This window comes from Odontesthes bonariensis, chromosome 3, assembly GCF_027942865.1.
Source record: "Odontesthes bonariensis isolate fOdoBon6 chromosome 3, fOdoBon6.hap1, whole genome shotgun sequence".
NCBI lineage: Eukaryota > Metazoa > Chordata > Actinopteri > Atheriniformes > Atherinopsidae > Odontesthes > Odontesthes bonariensis.
The window spans coordinates 41,837,068-41,856,739 of record NC_134508.1 but is presented as its reverse complement, the minus strand read 5'-3'; the positions used below and the strand labels follow the sequence as shown (position 1 = coordinate 41,856,739).

The 19,672-nt window shown below is 39.2% G+C and overlaps 2 protein-coding genes across 3 annotated transcripts in view; both read left to right on the top strand.

Annotated features, from left to right (window-relative positions):
- Positions 1 to 5,702, top strand: part of plxnb1b (plexin b1b) — a 151,483-nt gene extending 145,781 nt beyond the window's left edge. Inside the window, exons 36-38 of the mRNA XM_075461853.1 lie at positions 253 to 328; positions 407 to 481; positions 4,901 to 5,702. Of these exons, the coding sequence (XP_075317968.1) occupies positions 253 to 328; positions 407 to 481; positions 4,901 to 5,005 (256 nt within the window). The 3' untranslated portion in view covers positions 5,006 to 5,702. The remainder of the gene's footprint in view (positions 1 to 252; positions 329 to 406; positions 482 to 4,900) is intronic.
- A 3,268-nt stretch (positions 5,703 to 8,970) lies between these two features.
- LOC142377592 (putative peptidyl-tRNA hydrolase 2) lies at positions 8,971 to 19,486 on the top strand. Of its 2 annotated transcripts, none has more exons than XM_075461852.1 (7): positions 8,971 to 9,191; positions 9,714 to 9,859; positions 11,926 to 11,997; positions 12,110 to 12,184; positions 14,646 to 14,743; positions 18,307 to 18,421; positions 18,567 to 19,486. In XM_075461852.1, exons 2-7 carry the CDS (start codon positions 9,752 to 9,754, stop codon positions 18,651 to 18,653), a joined length of 555 nt encoding a protein of 184 aa, XP_075317967.1. In that variant the 5' UTR covers positions 8,971 to 9,191; positions 9,714 to 9,751; the 3' UTR covers positions 18,654 to 19,486. The 2 variants fall into 2 exon arrangements, with proteins under 2 accessions (XP_075317967.1, XP_075317966.1); XM_075461851.1 differs by having other exon boundaries at positions 8,972 to 9,191; positions 9,746 to 9,859.
- Positions 19,487 to 19,672: the final 186 nt, after the last annotated feature.

Genomic DNA, 19,672 nt, shown 5'->3' with positions numbered 1-19,672 from the left:
CTCCCTGTGGCCTAAACGACTCCTCTGTCGGCCTAAACGACTGCAGGGGGGCCTAAACGCCAATGGCCTAAACGACCTGCTCCCGAATGGAATAACCTCTTTTTTTCTCCTTTTTTTGTAACTGTAAAAGAATAGTATTATTTTTGGATCAGAAATAACATCATAAGAGCAGTTGATCTTGTGATTTGTTTCAAAGCAGATTATCTCATCAGTCATACATGTAAAAGTGATTTTAAATGATCATTTTTGCAGATACTATGCTGACATCCGGCAGACTATCTCAGCCAGTGACCAAGAGATGAACTCAGCTCTGGCTGAACTGTCCAGGGTGAGTGCATTCACAGTTCACATTCAACAGAATTAAGAAACGTTGGGCAGTGACTCACCTGAATTCTTTGGGTTTTAGAACTACTCTGGAGAGCTCAACTACCTGGTTGCACTGCATGAGCTCTACAAGTATATCAACAAATACTACGATCAGGTATTTAGTATCACTCATAGCATCCAATTCATGTGGTAGAACAGCACATCATGACACAATAAAAACATGTAATGATGCATACCGTAAAAGACTAACTTACAATTCCAACTTGGCAGATTTAAGTACTATTTCTGTCAATAATGAATGCTGGAATTCTCTGAAATATTTAAAGTAATACATAAACATTTTGTTTCATAGATTACTTTTACTAAAAATCCAAATAAAATAAAAGTAAAGATTAGGTGAAAACAGTCAGGAAGAAAGCAGTGGTATCAGACTTAGCTTGTGAAACCTTACAAAATAAGTGTATATCTTTAGCCCATCAGCAAATTTCAAGTGTCTCAGTTGTAACAGTTCTACTAAGACACTCTCCAGTGTTTTCTCCTATTGAGTCAACACATCACTCCTTATGCATCTTACGTCCCATTTAAAACCAAGAAACAACAATCAATTAACTCCTTGGATCAATGATCAGACTTGAACCCTCAAACCTCAAACAGACTAGAAAATTTGAATGTCTTTGGATGGTCAAAAAATCTGAAGCAACACACAGTACCCTTTAGAATCAAATGTTAATTTATCAGAGGACAGTTAAGAATGTGAGATTGGATTACTTCTCACAAATTATATCCAGTAACAACAATAATCTTAGAAAACTGTTCAAGATTATTAATATAGAAATGAAAGGATCTGCCTTATCTTCTCAGGAATCTGATACCGAAATATTCATTATTTACATTCCAGAATTATAGCATAGAGTCTCTTGTGAGTCACCTGATTGGCCCCCCCATCCTGCTCTAGTAGCCTTTTTTTTATTACATGCAGCAAAAGGCGACAGACCAGGACTCAAACCCAGACTGGCTTCATCTTCTGTACATGGTTGATCCTTACAAACTTGTCTTGGTCCAAAATTTCCAAACATTCTATAATAATAAGTCAGAGGTTATTCTCTGTGGTTCACCAAATTCTTTAGGTTCTGTTGGTTCTTGTTTTCACAGTTTTTAAAATATTATCACCCAAACTTCAAAAAAATCTAGGTTCTAGATTCTTGGAGTAATATTTCATTCTGGCTTTGCCCCAAAATACATCTTAGACTTATTGACCTCATATTTTCCCTCCCGACTAGTGAAATCCGCAGAGTGTGCCCTGCGAAGTATTCCCAGATCACACTTTGTGACAAAGGGAGAGCAGGCCTTTTTTAATTGGGGCTCTCAACTTATGGCAGTCTTTGCCCACTGAAATCAGGTAAATCAGGTCTAAAGCTACATTCAATCACTCCTTAAAAATGTACTCTATAAAGTGATAGTTCGGAGTAGATTCACCCTAGGGTCATTTGAACCGTGACATCCAGCCAAGTAGCCCACCCGAAGTTTTTTCGATATTGGCTGAACATCAGCTGAGTTACTGAGTTATCCCGAATAGCTTAGTACAAGCGCTAATGGAACCTGGCAGTATCTCCAAAATTACCACACTAAAATCACATGCCATGACACCAAACTTCTACAGTAGTACAAATATGGTCTGTACTCACAAAACGATGCATTTTGAAGTTTGTACATAATCCAGGAGTTTGTTATTATCAACACAAGCCTGATAGCTTCTCTGCTGCTAAAGCTGCGTCGACGTCACTTCCTTGATCTGGGAGCTTCAATGTAAGATGAGGGTTGATCTACTACTGTAGACAACAAAGTATATGCTATATTCTACATGATTTTTTATGAATTTTTATGTTGTAGAGTTGTGAATTTATTTTATCAATGGAGAAATTGAGCAGCCTTGCTTTGTTGTCTACAGTAGTAGATCAACCCTCATCTTACATTGAAGCTCCCAGATCAAGGAAGTGACGTCGACGCAGCTTTAGCAGCAGAGAAGCTATTAGGCTTGTGTTGATAATAATAAACTCCTGGACTATGTACAAACTTCAAAATGCATCGTTTTGTGAGTACAGACCATATTTGTACTACTGTAGAAGTTTGGTGTCATGGCATGTGATTTTAGTGTGGTAATTTTGGAGATACTGCCAGGTTCCATTAGCGCTTGTACTAAGCTATTCGGAATAACTCAGTAACTCAGCTGATGTTCAGCCAATATCGAAAAAACTTCGGGTGGGCTACTTGGCTGGATGTCACGGTTCAAATGACCCTAGGGTGAATCTACTCCGAACTATCACTTTAAGAAAGCCTTCGAGCTTTGATACATTTATCATACATTTTATTATTGTGTTTTTGTGGACATCCATCCAGTTCTATCTTACCTTTTCCCTTCTTGTAAAGCATTTTGTGACATTATTAGGAAAAGGGCTATATGAATAGCACTGGATTAATCTTCATTAAGCAAAGTTTGCAACAACGCCTCACAGCAAAAGGGTTCCTGGTTCAAATCCCAGGTGGCAGTTCTGTGTGGAGTTTGCATTTTCTCCCTATGTACGCATGGGTTCTCTCCAAGTACTTCAGCTTCTTCCGAACATCCAAAAATGTTAGGTTAGGTTAATTGATGTCTCTAAATTGTCCCTAGGAGTCAATGTGAATGTGTGTGGATGTGTATATCCTCCTCCTTCCTTTAGCTTGTAGCAAAAACACAAAAACAACCTGCTCTTATGATGGCTGTCACGAAGCAAGTTCTGAGTAATATATTTTTAATTCAGTTTGATTTTTAGTTGTATAGTACCAATTAACAACAAAGGTGATCTCAAGGCATTTTAAAGATACAGTGCAATTTAATAGAACTATAATCAAATTAATTACAATGCAAATTAGTCAAATTCATATAATGCCAACTCATACAAAGTTGCCCAGCTAATGAAACTGGCAAAAATGTGGAAGTCCTTGAACCGGATCTGAACCCAGTAGAGCATCTCTGGATTGACATACAAGTTGCTCTGCATTGATACTCCCTATTCAGCCTGGCTCAACTTGAATGATATTGCCTGGAAGAATGGTTAAAACAATCTCTGGCAAAGGTTTGCAAAGCTTACAGAATCATTCCCAAGAAGACTCGAATTAAGTTACTGCCAAAGATGTTCTACCCTAGTGTTATGTGAAGGGTCTACCAACATAAATGGATTTCTTGAAAAGCTTTTTTTTTCTATTTTTAGTTTATTATCTTTGTTCAAACAGCTTTGTTATTGTGGAGTATTATTTCTAAATTGATAAGGGGAAAAAATAATTCATATATTCCAATTTGAGTTTAAAAAAATCATAAAATGGAAAATTTGAGAGGGTCTACCACTGTGTTGATAAATTTACCCAGAAACCCCTACATACATATTCCATCCATCAATTTTCTATACCAGCTTAATCAAAAATCCTAAAGCCTATGCCAGCTGTGTCATTGGGCGAAAGGCGGGGTACACCCTGAACAGGTCACCACTCCATCATGGGGCCATACAGAGACAAACGAGACAAACAACTATGCACTACATATTGTAATTAACAAATTATATGTTTGTTTCATGAAAGTTTAAAGCAATACTATGGAACATTTCTACCTTAAAATAACAGTTTGAAAAAAATTGTGCGGCTAGAATGAGTTTTAATATTACGATTGGCCTGTCTCCTATGCCCTTCGGGGGTCTGAGTTGGAATAACTGCGCTATGTAACTTTGCTGGACCGGCCCGGGAGCGGCCCGGGAGCTGAGCGGAAGTACTTCGACTTGCTTTCTGGCACACCTACCGCAAAAACAAATAGACCCCTCTCACGCTCCCAGGTATAAGGCTAAGCTAGCGCAACATTGTCAGTACGAGAATCATGGTGGAGGCACCAAAGAAACAGAAGAAGACGTTGACTGATGCAGTGTTAATTTCGTCAGCTTTTTTTTATTTAGTCTTAGTCTTAGTCACAATGTCGAAAATCAATTTTAGTCTTAGTCAAATTTTAGTCATTTTAGTCATTTTAGTCAACACTGTACATAATAGAACTTCATAATCTTCTATGAAGTTCAAGAAACACTTATATTAACAATTACAAATTACAAATTAATTATAAACAATTACATTTTTTAATGTCCATTCGTCCCTGGCTTGTAAATTTCGTCTTGTCTTAGTCTCGTTAACGAAAATCATTTTTTATTCTCGTCATATTTTTATTTTCTTGAAGCAATTTTGTGCGTCATCATCTCGTCATCGTCATGGGAAAAAGGGGCGTTAACGAAATATTTTCGTCATCGTCCTGGTTGACGAAATTAACACTGGACTGATGAAGCAAGGAAGAGAAAGAGATTTACGACAGTGTCTTAACCGTACATTACCTCCAAGCCTGTAGGGGGAGCTCCATAATGGGCTTTTTGAGAAGTTACATAGTATTGCTTTAAAACTTTTAATTATGCCTTTTCTTTTTAATGCAGAGGTAGTATTTGTGTGTGTGTGTGTGTGTGTGTGTGTGTGGTAGTTATTTTTGTCTTGTGAAATGTTTTTCTGTCAGATCATTACAGCAGTGGAGGAGGACTCCACAGCCCAGAAGCTGCAGCTTGGCTATCGACTGCAGCAGATCGCCGCTGCTGTGGAGAATAAAGTCACTGACTTGTGACAGAGGAGACAGACACCTACCCATTTTACTGTTAGACATTTTTAAAGCTAAGGAAGTTCACTTCCCAGCACATTTTCTGTTTTTTGTTGATTATTTTGGATAGGTTGAGGCTCTGAGTCCTCAGTGGTAGCAGGACGCACACAGACCCGAAATAAACCTGGATAAATAAAGTTAGGATGTCTCAAAGCTACCTGTCAGGCCTGCTGTTAGTCTCTTAATATTATTAACAACAGAGTTTTGTATCTCTTCAGATCATCTGCAGAGGATTTGATCATTTCCCCTCTGGAATAGTTTTATGAAGCCTCTTATATATTGTGTACTTGTCACTGCTGTATTGTTAGAAGTTAATTTTTTGTTTGTTTGAGTGTGTGTGTTTGAGTTTGCACAGTTATCCTGGCTCCCCTGTTAATTGTCACTATTTTAAGCTTCTGGTACAAATTACAATGTAACAGGTGGGATCACCACACTTTTTAACACTTGCTCACAACTTAAAGCTACAAATATCACAGTTTGATAAGTTACCGCCATTCTACCTCAGCCCACTGTGCTGCATCAGCTGCATTCTTTCACATGCTGTTGTTCAAACACTAAGAAAAAAATTAAATGTAAAAAATGTACATTTCAGCTGGTTCTATTTACCAGTACAGCAGCTCACACACACACACACACCTATTTCAGGCATGTAATTTTTCCTTACCACACAGACATGGTTGCTCTGCATGTCCTGTAAAGAGTAATGAATGGCATTGTTTGATACCCTTACACTGTATGGCATATTGTACCTACTGGTCCAGCAGGTAGTTAGATGTTTTAAACATGAGCTAATGTTTGCTGCTGGTTTTCTTACTGTAGGACTGAATTGGTCCAGAGTGTTAGTATGGCAGGGTATGGTTTGTCATTTGTTGATGCTTTTGATAACTGTTTACTAAATCACTGCCCTTTTTGGTCTGGGTGGGGATTCAGTTAGGCTGTATTCATCTTAGGTTTAACAACTGGGTTCAAGCTAGTATAGGGGGAAATCCAAATCGAGGGGGAAACAGACTTTGACACACCAGTGCCAGTAGGATACTAGTTTTGTATTTGATTGTGTATCCAAAACTGTTTCAGTTTTCACATACTTGTTATTGCTCAATGCTGTTTTGATATATACTACTGTACAAGCTTTTAATCATAATATTCGTGAGATGTCAACTATGCACAGGACATAAAATAAAGTTTGATGCTCAACACACATTCAACAGATACCAAAAACAATTTAAGTGTAAAAGATTTGCTTTTCAAAACTCATGTGTACATGCACCCTCCTAAAGAGTGTTGATGTATGTCAACTTGAGCCTAAAGACTGTCATTCCGTGGCTCAGCAAGTGTAACCCATAGGTTTTACATTACATTACTAAACACAAAAATTAATGACTCGTATGTATAGATGGTTTGTTCTGTTTTACACATTTCAAATGAAGTGTATGGTCAGTAATGACTGAGACAAACCATTCAAGGGGAAACTAATTGTTATTAAGTTGTATAAATTGAGCAATGTAGCAGACTCTGCGAGGAGAAGTTTCAAGGATGTTGCTTACTTTATGTTGACATCATTGTCCATACTGATGTTAAATGTAACTGTAGGGATTTAACCTTCTTATTAAGAGAAAGTGTACATTTTCACAAATGTAATAAAGTATTCTTAAAATAATGGGAGTTTTTTTTTCAATTTTTTTTAAACAAGGTAATATATTTGACCAGTAAAAACTAATTTGTATATCTGACAGCTGCAAAAAAAAAAGAATGGGTCCTGATTATGGCTGATGCTTGATTGAATCAGTTGAAGTAACACAGCTGGAGGATAATTCTCTATGATTAGTTGCTGTATATCAGAGCTGATCTGGTCTAGCCTGTGATGGATTGGTGACCGGTCCATGTTGTATCCCACTTCTAATCCTATAATAACACTGGTGGTAGATACTCCAGCCACTCCACGGTCCTGATCAGGAATAAACAGGTATAACAAATGGATGGATGGATCCAGTCAATCTTCACCACCCAGTTTTCTCATTTTCAGCTCTACTTTGACAAACACATCAAAGTTATCTTTAGCTAATACAGTGTTTCTCAATTCCGGTCATCGGGACCCACTGCCCTGCATGTTTTCGATGTTTCCCTCCAACATCACACCAGATTCAAATGATCAATTTGTCATCAAGTTCTGCAGTGTCCTGATCAGGAGCCATTCATTTGAATCAGGTGTGCTGGAGGAGGGAAACATCGAAAACATGCATGGCAGTGGAATTGAGAAACACTGAGCTAATACAAGCACATAGGCAGTTTGGTCAGTTAAAACTCAGTGTCTGCTCAGCTTATAATGTCACAACTTGACATGAGGCAGCATCGATCACTCATAGAAAATGGAGTAATGCTAGAGACATAAATCTAGGAAATTAAAGATTGATTTACTAGATATTAAAATTTGCAAACTAATGTAGAAAATTGTAAATGGAAAGTAAAGTATCTTATTTAAAATAGAGTGCCTTTATCTCATTTTCAGAAAAGAAAGGAGCTCTATGTACCCAGAAATTTGTTTGCAGTATGAAGAACGACAAGCTCCGGTAATAAAATGTTGTGACTATAATCACTGGCATTACTGGAAAAAATATCATGGTAATTGATGTACAGAATAAGTATTAGCAGTAAAGTGGATTAGGGCACAGGGGCATCTAGAACTGCAATTTACTCAGATGCAAGTTCATGATTACCCAGTTTACAATAGAATGTCTTGGAAAGCAAACAACATATTTCAATATAAAACAACAAACACTTTACATAAGAAAAATGATGTGATCAACAGTCATTTCTTAGTGGGTACCATCTCATACTGAGGTAAAAGGGAATAAAAGTGCACACAAGAGAGCTAAGAAATTGCATAATAACATCAAATTAACATTCACCCATGGGCGCAGATTGCACTGGGAACGGGGGGACATGACCCCTCCAGATTCATAGTGACCTTGATCCGTCCCCCTATCCCGTCTGTACTTAAGGCGGCAAACATCGCTGATAAAACCAATGATTAATGTCCCTTTACTTTGACTAATTCACTTTTTTGTAAGGCTGGGATGCGCTGGGAGTACTCAACTTTGGGGTCACATTGTTCCGAGTTTCATTGTAAATGAACGGAACAAAGGGACAACTGTCACTTCCCAGGGACCTAAAGAGGAACGCTTTACTGCAAATGTGTCAATGACGGAGCGGATGATTTCAATTCAAGAAAAAAAGAAACAAAATGAAGAAACAAAAGAAAATCTGCGCATTTTTTCTAAAAACAAACAATGTAAGTAGGCTCTCCACAAATATGTTGTGGATTCCACTTCTGAGTTCACACACAAACGTTTAAATAAAACGTATTTTGCATATAAAGCATGAGATTTTGGTGGGTGATTGGTATTCCAGACAGTTTCATAATGTGTGGCTGGTGTTAATCGGTTAGGCCTTTGTTTAACAGTGTTCTGGAAGAAGAGAGAAAAGAACAATAGTTTTAGGTTTATAAAAAAGTAAAAGAACAAATAAAGGTATCCATTAGGTATAATATCAAGACTTAAGTTGAGACTCATTGGGAATATACAGAATGGATAAACGTGATACAAATAGAGTTTGGCATGTGAAAACTAAAGAGCATGATGTAGTTCAGTGTAAGAAATATGAGACAAACAAAATTGATGAAAAGTCAAAAAGGAAGTTAAAGAGCAATTTGACCTCACAGACATTTCACAAAAGTAGCCTGGACATGTGTGTTATCAAATCAATTTTCATTATCTTGTGGGATAATGAATCCCCCCATATAATGTCTATTATTCTATTCTATCTTTATAATGTATATGCTTACCACTTGGTCCTGCACTATAACATTGTTTGCCAAACGCAATACCGACCAGACAAGAAGAAGAAGAAGAAGAAGAAGAAGAGGAGAGGAGCCGGAAGAAGAAGACGACGAGGCGGAAGAAGAAGAAGAAGAAGAAGAAGAAGAAGCAGCAGCAGCAGGGAAATGCAAAGGCAGCTTGTATAATACCGAAATCTCTTTGAATGCAGTTTCATATGCAATCGAAATTATTTTGTTCAAGTAAAAATTAAGACTTAAAGAAACCGTGGAAAGGAAACCTATCATTGCTCTACCTGTAAAGCTAGCTGCGACGAATAGGTAACTTGCTAAGCTATTCCCGTAAATTGCTGATGCTAACACAACTGAATAATGGAATACAGCTTTTTATTGTTAGTTAGGACACACTAATGCAACCAAATTCTGTGGAGAATGCATTCTTACTGACAATTTAACGGTACAAAGGTTTACAGACTATCTTTGCTAGCGTTTTATACAATGTTATCTATGGCCATTTAACTTAACTGAACATAATACTGTGGCTATTGTCATGCAATTTTACGACTACTCTACTGCCGTCTGTTGTTAGCAGTCCTGATTTTGTTATTTAAATTTTCCCTCTGTCAAGTACGTAGGAAACTACAGTGCGGCCTGATGACGTTCCTTAATTAATTACATGAACCTGTTAGCTTGTCATAATTACTTAAAAACGATTTTCTAAGTTGCTTGCTAATAATTATACATCTATGCATAAGACTGACATTCTACAACAAGAGACAGATGAGCGTGCTTGTTTCCAGTGCTTTTCTAATCCATGTGGGTTGGCGCTGTGTTTCTGTGCAGGCTGTTTAGATCTACCGTTTGTGTTATTACAGACCATAATGGAGCCGTTAGGGGAACCAGGTCCAGACACGGGTTCTCAGGATGTGAACCCATTGTATCTGCAGCAGCTCAGAGAGCTGGACATCCCTGAAGAGGCAGCAAAACAGGTGGAGAGTTTTTATTGTTTTGTTTTGTTTTTCATTAATTAATTCAGGAATCCTGAATTTCTCTCAAAGCTGAGAAATTACCTAGAAAATAGTGGGAAATGATGTCCGCCAATTTAAGTTATAGTTCTCCACTATTCCACCAACACTGAATCTTATTTCTCAAGCTCCATAGCAAGTGTGACTGTGTGATATTAAACCATCTCAAACCCAGAATAAACTGGAACAAGGGACTACTATACTTAAAAAAGATACATTTTATTTACAATAAAATTAAAAGCTTTAAAACAGGGTATCTTAAAAAGTCTAAAATCCAATCATTTGAATTTAAGGCCTTAAAATGTATAAAATTCTCTTGAAATCTCATCAAATGTCTTAAATACGATTTTGAAAGGTCTCAAAAATATATTGACGTGACTTTTATTTAAAACAAATGTATAAACTTCAGTCTCGCTTTTAAATGTTTCGATTTTTGAGGACGCTATAACAGAACTAAAGTACCTGTGCAGCCCGATTAGAATTTATCGAGCAAAACCTGCTATACTATGCTGTTCGTGGTTGCTAGCAGCGCCATTACTGAGGAGCGGTTAATCAGTTAACGCTTTGTTTAAGATGGGTAAATGCAAATTTGACAATTTATGGCTTCAGAACGAACACTTTACCTCATGGTTGAAGCCGGTTGATGGAAATATTTATGAAGCACACTGCACCTTGTGCAAGAAAAATTTGAAACTTGGCACATTGGGCATCAAGGCGTTGGAGTCCAATGCCAAATCGCAAAAGCATAAAGCGGTTTTAAAATGCCAGCAGCAAACGCTTTCCATTAGCCAGTATTATTCCACATCAGGATCTGGAGCATCGAGGTCCAGCGCGACATCTCCAGTTGACCTCCGGACAGCGTTTTTGGGTTTACGCCCACACTAAAAGCGGAGGTGCGCTGGACTCTTCACACAGTAGCTAAGCACCAGTCATATACGGGCAATGACAACATTGATGAGCTGTTCCAGACCATGTTCCCGGATTCTGAGATAGCGAAAACGTTTATGTGTGGAAAAGACAAGACAGCGTACATCGCCCAATTTGGATTAGCCGATTTCATCAAGAGAGACCTTATCTCCAATGTTAAGGTCCCTTTCGTGCTGATTTTCAACGAATAAATTCATATATTTTGCAACTAAATTCCGAGCCTCCCTTTTGCCGGTATGGATGTGAAATGGGTCTTAAATTGTATTAATTATGGTCTTAAAAAAGTCTTAAATTTGAATTTTTGAAACCTGCAGAGACTCTGTTAAAATGTTAAATTGGAAGTGTAAATGCTGGTTATCACAAAGATGAAGGGAACAATAATCCATTAAAATATGTTTAGCAGACCAACAAAGACATGGACCACACAAAAACAAACAAAGGGAGAGTATCTGGCATTACTATGGAGGCTGTGGTAAAGAAATAAATAGCAGGATAAACTAGCACCATAAATTTAAAAAAAAAAAAGTCAAGAAAGCAAAGAAAACACCATAAATAATGGTAATTCACAACACAGCAAAACAAATGCAAAAAACGCTACTCTCCCAATTAGTCCGCTTCCTTAGTACAGCCAAATGTCTTAACAAACACAGAAAAAGGCCCATTCACCTGCTCAGCAAAGAACACTCCAAAACTAGAAGTGGGAAAAACAGTGGTTTGCACCTCTCATGCTATACTGTAAAGGAACAACAAAAAGAAATGTTAACATAAAATAAAACATTGTCTGAACAAGTTTAGGTAAAAACAATAAGTATACCTGGTAGACTGGAGCACAGCCCCCCCTCTACCAATCTACTGCCATGCATACTAGTAATCCACCATGCCACATCTGTAAATAGCACTATTTTTCCTTTTTTCCCTTTCAATCCTTACATATGGCATATAATTGATAAAACAAAAATTGACTTGATTACCTAAAAAAAAAAAGTAGAAATAAACTGATGATAATTCAAGATTACTTTTTGCATGTTTTAGAAATTTCCTGCAAAATTGTCATAGGCTTCGTTCCAGTGGAGGACACTTATAAAAGAATTGCTTCTCTTCAGGCGCTCCTGCACACTCGGAACGTGTCTGCTGAAGAGGCGGCCATGTACTACTTCAACAAGCTGGAGAATGAGGTGCCCAAAAGCTAGCCTTAGTCCCCTGCAGGTACACCCTGGTACATTAGACCTCATAGAGTTGGTCCAAAGCCAAATCTCAGCATCTCTTTTTGTTTGCGCTGATGTATAGGAGGAAGGTGATGATGACCTCTTGTTCAAGATGGTGTTTGTGGTTAATATGGACCTTGCCATGGGCGTTGGAAAGGTAAATCTGTCAATGCCGATGTGGACTATATCACATTCAATTCAGTTTTATTTATATTTCACCAAATCACAATCGTGTTTGTGTACATGTATGTATGTATGTATGTATGTATGTATGTAGATATATATATGTGTATACTACCAGCCAACACCTTCTCATTTGTTTTTTCTTTATTTTCATGACTATTTACATTGTAGATTTTCACTGAAGGCATCAAAACTATGAATAAACACGTATGGAATATGTATGTAACAAAAAAGTGTGAAATAACTCAAAACATGTTTTATATTTTCGATTCTTCAAAATTTGAATACTGCTTTGCACACTTTTGGGATTCTCTAGATGAGCTTTATAGATGAGCTAGATGAGCTTTGTAAGGTAGTCCAGGTTTCCAACAGTCTTTAAGGAGTTCCCAGAGATGCCGAGCACTTTGTTGGCCCCTTTCCCTTCACTCTGCGGTCCATCTCAATTGGGTTTAGGTCAGGTGACTGTGGAGGCCAGGTCATCTGGCACAGCACTCCATCACTCTCCTTCTTGGTCAAATTGCCCTTATACAGCCGCTGCAGGATGTTGTAGGATGCTGTTGTAGCCATGCTGGTTTATTGTGCAATTTTGAATAAATCTCCAACAGTGTCACCAGCAAAGCCCCCCCACACCATCCCACCTCCTCCTCCACGCTTCATGGTGGGAACCATGCATGTAGAGTCCATCCGTTCAACTTTTCTGCGCTGCATAAAGACACAGCGGGTGGAACCAAAGATCTCAAATTTGGACTCAGGCCAAAGCACAGCTTTACAGTGGTCTAATGTCCATTCCTTGTGTTTCTTGCTTTTCCTTAGTAGTGGTTATTTAGCAGCTATTTGACCATAAAAGCCTGATTCGTGCAGTGTCCTCTGAACAGTTGATGTAGAGATGTGTCTGCTACTAGAACTCTGTGTGGCATTTATCTGGACTCTAATCTGAGGTGCTGTTAACTGGCAATTTCTGAGGCTGGTGACTCGGATGAACTTATCCTCAGCAGCAAAGGTGACTCTTGGTCTTCCTTTCCTGGGGCGGTCCTCATGTGAGCCAGTTTTGTCGTAGCGCTTGATGGTTTTTGCAACTGCACTTGGGGACACATTCAAAGTTTTTGCAATTTTCTGGACTGACTGACTAGGGCTGAACGATTTTAAGAAAAAATTGAAATTGCGATTTTTCTGGCAGAGATTTCGATTTCAACCACGATTTATTTTTCTTTAAATCAAGTTTCAGTGTAAATTAATTCAATGCGGCTGGCCCCGGTTCGACTCCCGCACCGGGCGGCCCTGTGCTGCGTGTCTTTCCCCTCTCTCTGCCCCCTGCTTCCTGTCTCTCTCAAACTGTCCTAACATTAAAGGCATAAAAAGCCCCAAAAAATAGCTGCGGTCAGCAACTTTTTTTTAGTCATATTAGCTTGAACTGTCATGGGATTCTGGAAGTAGAATATTAAATAGGCTGTTTAGGAAAAATAACGAAACCTGTAGCTCCCTCTGAAGCCTGTAATCATGCTTGCAAAAACCGAGCGCTCCCGGCTGTTTTTAACCAATCAAGTTAGGGTGCTGAGCACGCTGCTGAGCATGAGTCTGCCCCAGCTTGTGTGCGCTCACACTGGTGTGAACTCACGTGCACAACCTCGTCCACAGAGGGGGAGGGGTTTGGGGGGGAATTCGGAGCTTGTTAGAGGTTGGAGAGGGACCTGAAAGTTGTATCAGTTCGAATTTTCCGACTTTAGACTCGGAATTTTGAAAACCTGCCGACGGCAGCTTTTAAAAAAAAAAAAAAATTATGCACCAAAAAAACCCCGCAGCTTTGACGATCGCAAAATCGTGTTGTCTGAGATCGCGATTTTCGGTCGAAAACGATAGATCGTTCAGCCCTATGACTGACCTTCAGTTCTTAAAGTAATGATGGACTGTTGTTTCTCTTTACTTAGCTGATTGGTTCTTGCCATAATCGGAATTCTAACAGTTGTCAAATAGGGCTGTCAGCTGTGTACCAACCTGACTTCTGTACAACACCACTGATGGTCCCAACCCCATTAAGAAGGCAAGAAAGTCCACAAATTAACCCTGACAAGGTACACCTGTGAAATGAAAACCATTTGTGGTGACTACATCATGGAGCTCATCGAGAGAAGGCCAAGGGTTTGCAGTGCTGTCAACAAAGCAAAGGGTGGCTACTTTGAGGAATCTAAAATATGAAACATATTTTGAGCTATTTCACACTTTTTTTTTTTACTACATAATTCCATGTGTTCATTCATTGTTTTGATGCCTTCAGTGAGAATCTACAATGTAAATGGTATTGAAAACTAAAGAAAAACCATTCAATGAGAAGGTGTGGCCAAACTTTTGACTGGTAGTGTGTGTGTGTATATACACACATACACGCACATATGTCTGAAACTGGGCGTCTTTGAACTCTGTGCTTTGCATTTGTGCAGGTGGCAGCCCAGGTTGGCCATGCTGCTGTGGGTTTGTACCAGGCTCTACAGGACAGAAACAGTTGGAGGGAGATGTCCTGGAAGTGGGACCACAGTGGGTAAGGCCCATTTTGTATGCTGAGGAAATATATTAACAAATCATATATCTTATTTATACAGCCTCTTTTTTTCCAGTATAGTAAATGGTCCTTAAAGGGATAGTTTCGCCTCTTTTGACATGAAGCTGTATGACATCCCATATCAGCAACATCATTTATGAACATCTTCTTACCCCCTGCTGCGTCCTGTGAGCAGAGTTCCAGCCTCGTTTTGGCGTTGACGAAGGTAGCATGTTGGCTGGGGCTTAAAAAATAAAGCGTTTTGCTTCTCAAAACAATATGCGTTCAAAAGAGTAATACATTTGCATCACAAAATCGTCCCTCCAGAAAAAGTCAGACCTCACATCGCTTGGCGTTATTTTCTCTCTACCTTCATATCAATAGCCGCTTTCGGACAGAGTAGTTATAGGAACGTAGTTATCAGAACTGTCCTACTCGAGTTTCGTTCTGATAACTGTCCTTCTGTTTTAGTCTGCATTCGCACATGAGTCGGGACCTGATAGGTACTGATGCGGCACGTGCAGCCGTCTGCGTCAGTGAGGTGTTAGCCGTTTAGCGCTACATTCCAAAACAAAACAGAAAGTAAGGAGAGAAGAAAAAACACCACAAAGAAGCTAACATGGAGAGCGGGGAGGCCACCGTGTTCATGGTCTGCATGATGGTGATATTAATCATGGACGATCGCATCAGGCGTCTAATATCGAGGCTGGAAGAGCTCACAGAGAGAGTCAGGAGACGATACTTTTTCATTTCATGAAGTAAGGAAGGAGAGCAGAGCGCCGCAGACAAAGGAGACAAAGTGTAAGTTTAACTTATTAAACACCCGCAGGTTGTGTCCGTGTCCTATGAGGAAACATTTCAGCCGTAATAGCATGACATGGGGCGTAGCTACCGACCACCAAACACCTCCGTTAGATTCGTTCTATAGAACCATGAAAAGACCCGACCTCGGAGAAGGAGCTAAATAGTTATAGGAACTGAGGGAGATGGCCCCGAGTTCCTGTATGTCTGAACACGGGAGAAAACGGCCCCGCGGATTAAAAGGTTATTAGAACTGCCAAAGGTTCCTACAGTCCGAAAGCGGCTAATGCGTTCAGCCACCTAGCGATAGCTGCACCTGTTACGGTGTTTACTGCTCGGAAGCAGGGGACTGCTCGGTCTGCTCTTCGGTCTGCACAGTTTACACAGCCCGCATTGATATGAAGGAGGCAAAAATAGCGCCAAGCGATGTGAGGTCTGACTTTTTCTGGAGGGACGATTTTGTGATGCAAATGTATACCTTTTGAACGCATATTGTTTTGAGAAGCAAAACGCTTTATTTTTGTGGCCCCAGCCAACTAGCCGGACTACCTTCGTCAACACCAAAACTCAGCTGGAACTCGGCTCACAGGACGCAGTGGGGGTAAGTCAATGTTCATAAATGATATTGCTAATATGGGATGTCATACTGCTTCATGTCAAAAGAGGCAAACTATGCCTTTAAGATGGCATAGTTCATGGCTTTTATTTTGGGAAGTAAATTCTACTGCCATTGCTATGTTTTTGGAGATCAATCAAGCTTTATTTAGTTTGAATAAAAATAGAAATAAGAATGAAATGGAAAATATTGTATGAAAGACGTGGGTTAAATATTAAAACAAAATTATCAATAGTACAAAAATATAAACATGTATAAGTAATTAATAAATAAATTGGTAAAACAGAAAATGATAAAACTAGTTACCATCAGAGACTGAGACGGGAAAAAATGTAAGAAAAATATTGACTATGAATACTACTAAAAGATTTTCTATTAAAAGCTTTACTAAAATTGTAGGTCTTGAGCTTTCTTTCAAAAATATCAACTCTCCCAGCTTCCCTCAGGTCTTCAGGAAGGCTGTTCCACAAGTGAGGACCATAAAAACTAAAAGATGCTTCTCCATATGTTTTAGTCCCTGCTTTGAGAATAAATAAGAGACCAGCCTCCGATGACCTGATGGCTCTGGGAGGCTCATAAACTAAAAGCAAGTCAGATAAAATCTTAGGAATTAAAACCATTAAGAGCTTTAAAAACTAGCAAAATCATTTTTAAATCACACTGGAAACACCATGCCTGCTTGCCTACTTGGCCCTTGAGTCTTTTTTTGTTTTTCTATTTCTTCATTTATTTTCTTCAAATGCTGTTCGTATGTGTCTTAATTGCATTGCTAATTGAGCTTTCCACTTCTTTTAGTCTATGCTGTACCATCTGTGTGGCTTGCTCTGCCATTGTGCTGGGGTCACTGTACTTGCTGCACTCCTTGTTTCCTTTGCAGAGCTACTCTTATTAATTGATGACATTTATCAAAATCTGTAATTATGTAAGGCAAGGCAAGTTTATTTGTATAGCACAATTCAACTACAAGGTGATTCAAAGCATGATTTAAATTTTAAACACAAAAGAAAGAAATAAGAACAATAGATAGAATCAGATAAAATCAGTAGTTAAAATGTGATTAAGTTTTGAAACTCAAGCTTCAGATTTGTAGCTTTATTCAAACGCAGCTGGAAATAGGTGTGTCTTCAGCCTGGACTTAAAGCTGCAGTCTGCAAGATTTGTTGTTGTCATACGTAAAGTCCTACTTTTTGGCATTTTAAGAGTTTACATGATCTATCAGAACGCTTGAAGTTGAAAACGGTGACCTCCGTAGTCGCAAAATGCAAGAAATGCTTATTTTTTAACTGAAAAATAAAAAGTTATTCAACTTCCTGTCCCGCCCCTTCAAAACACATGAGAACTCGTGCACGTAGACGTGCACGCCAGATGCGCCTACACGACTCCTCATTCATCAACTCACCTGTCATTTGCGATCATGGAAGACACAGTAAGTAGACTAGCCCGTAATGAAGTTCAATAGTCCAGATAAATAAGCGTGGGGACGAGCCTACCTTGTATCGCGCGTGCACAATCGGTGATTGACAGGCAGCAGAGCCCAGCTCGTAACCTGATTGGTTACCTTTTACCGGTCCGGTCTGCAATTTTGTAAACAAACCTGTTGGCTTTGGAGGGACCTAGCGGGACATATAGGGGACCTAGAGAACTCATTTTTTTTTGTATTGGGGTATTTAATGTACTACTTTCAGAATCCCCGGACAGTTCCAGCCATTATGCTTGAAAAAGAGTTGCAGACTGCAGCTTTAAATACACTGAGTGTTTCAGCTGATCTGAGGCTTTCTGGGAGTTTGTTCCAGACATGTGGAGCATAGAAGCTGAATGCAGCTTCTCCATGTCTGGTTCTGACTCTGGGAACTGATAGAAGACCGGATCCAGATGACCTGAGGGGTCTGGAAGGTTCATACTGGGTCAGGAGGTCACTGATGTATTTTGGTCCTGGACCATTCAGAGCTTTATAGACCAGCATCAGAACTTTAAAGTCTATCCTCCGATGGACAGGCAGCCGGTGTAAAGACCTCAGAGCTGGACTGATGTGGTCCACTTTTTTGGTCTTAGTGAGGACTCGAGCAGCAGTAAAGTATGTAAAGTAATTAATAAAGCAATCATTATTAACTTTATGAAAAAGTTAATCAGCCTGATTTTGATACAGGGCCAAGAAGGTGGTGGTCCAAGGCACCAACATGGCTCATCTGTTGGAGCTACAGGCCCTGGCTATGAGCCTCAACTTGCCCACATACTTGGTCCAAGATGCAGGGCTTACTCAGGTGGGTGTATGCACATAACAGTGGAGTGTGTTCTGTTGTCACATGCAAAAAGTTCTAAGAATCTTGGTCCAGAATTTATTTTTATTTTTTTGTACGAAAATGTGTGAGATTGTCTTTACCAAACCATCCCTTCTGTCTTTTACAGGTGGAGTCTGGGTCTCGCACTGTCCTGGCTATCATGGGAGAAGAGGAGATGGTGAATAATGTCACTGGCAGTCTGAAGCTGCTCTGAGTGCCCCACACCTTAAGTACAGGGGGGGAGACAAAGCCCTGCAATGTTGTATGACGACCAGAAGAGGGCAGCATTTGTCAGCAGCAGGAAGATGGTTGCCATTAATGAGTGAAAAAACCTTAGCGAACAAATTTGAATCACGTAAATCACAAAAGGAAGGGTACACCCTGGATAGGTCGCCAGTCCATCACAGGGCCACACAGAGACGAACAAAACAAACAGCCATCCACGCTTACACTCACTCCTAGGGACAATTAAGAATCACCAATTAACCTGACATGCATGTTTTTGGGCTGTGGGAGGAAGCCGGAATATACATATACATTATACACGCATATGTATGTGTATGGATTTTTTCACATTTTTCTCAATGATTTTGTGTCTGTATGCAATTGTTTTTTCCAAAGGCCCCTTACCTTGATTCCATAATATCTCTTGTTAATATTTTAATATATATTGTTAATATTTTGACTTTGGTCAGAAATTCTGTTTAGTCAAAAGGGGCCCGACTCCTGTCACCTGATAGTTTACATTGAGTTTAATTCACTTACAGCTTGAAAGAAGACATTATTCTGCATAATTGTGAATAGTTTTTCACAGTAATAACCTTAACACATAAAGAATATTTGTGAGCTATCATGTCCACTTGCCACTGACTAATATTTGTTGTTATGAACTGTCACACAGAATTTAATTGTTGGCATATTATCAAAATGTACTTGTAAGTGAAGTATTCCATAAATAAGTCTCAGTATTATGCATGTAATGTGAAATGTATGCCTGTATGCTGTGCAAGTGCTTCGACCATGATGACAATTAAAGTGTTCTCAGATTCTGTACATATTGTCTATATTGTGTCATTACCTTTAGATGAAAGATTTGTTGAAGTTGTGTCTGTGAATGCGTGTGGGGGAGGGTAGTCGTGTTTGGGCTGGTCATATGATTGTTTTCATTGCAATAACAATGGCATAATTGTGATATGTGTACACTGCCTACCATGGTAAACCAGCTAAGGAAGT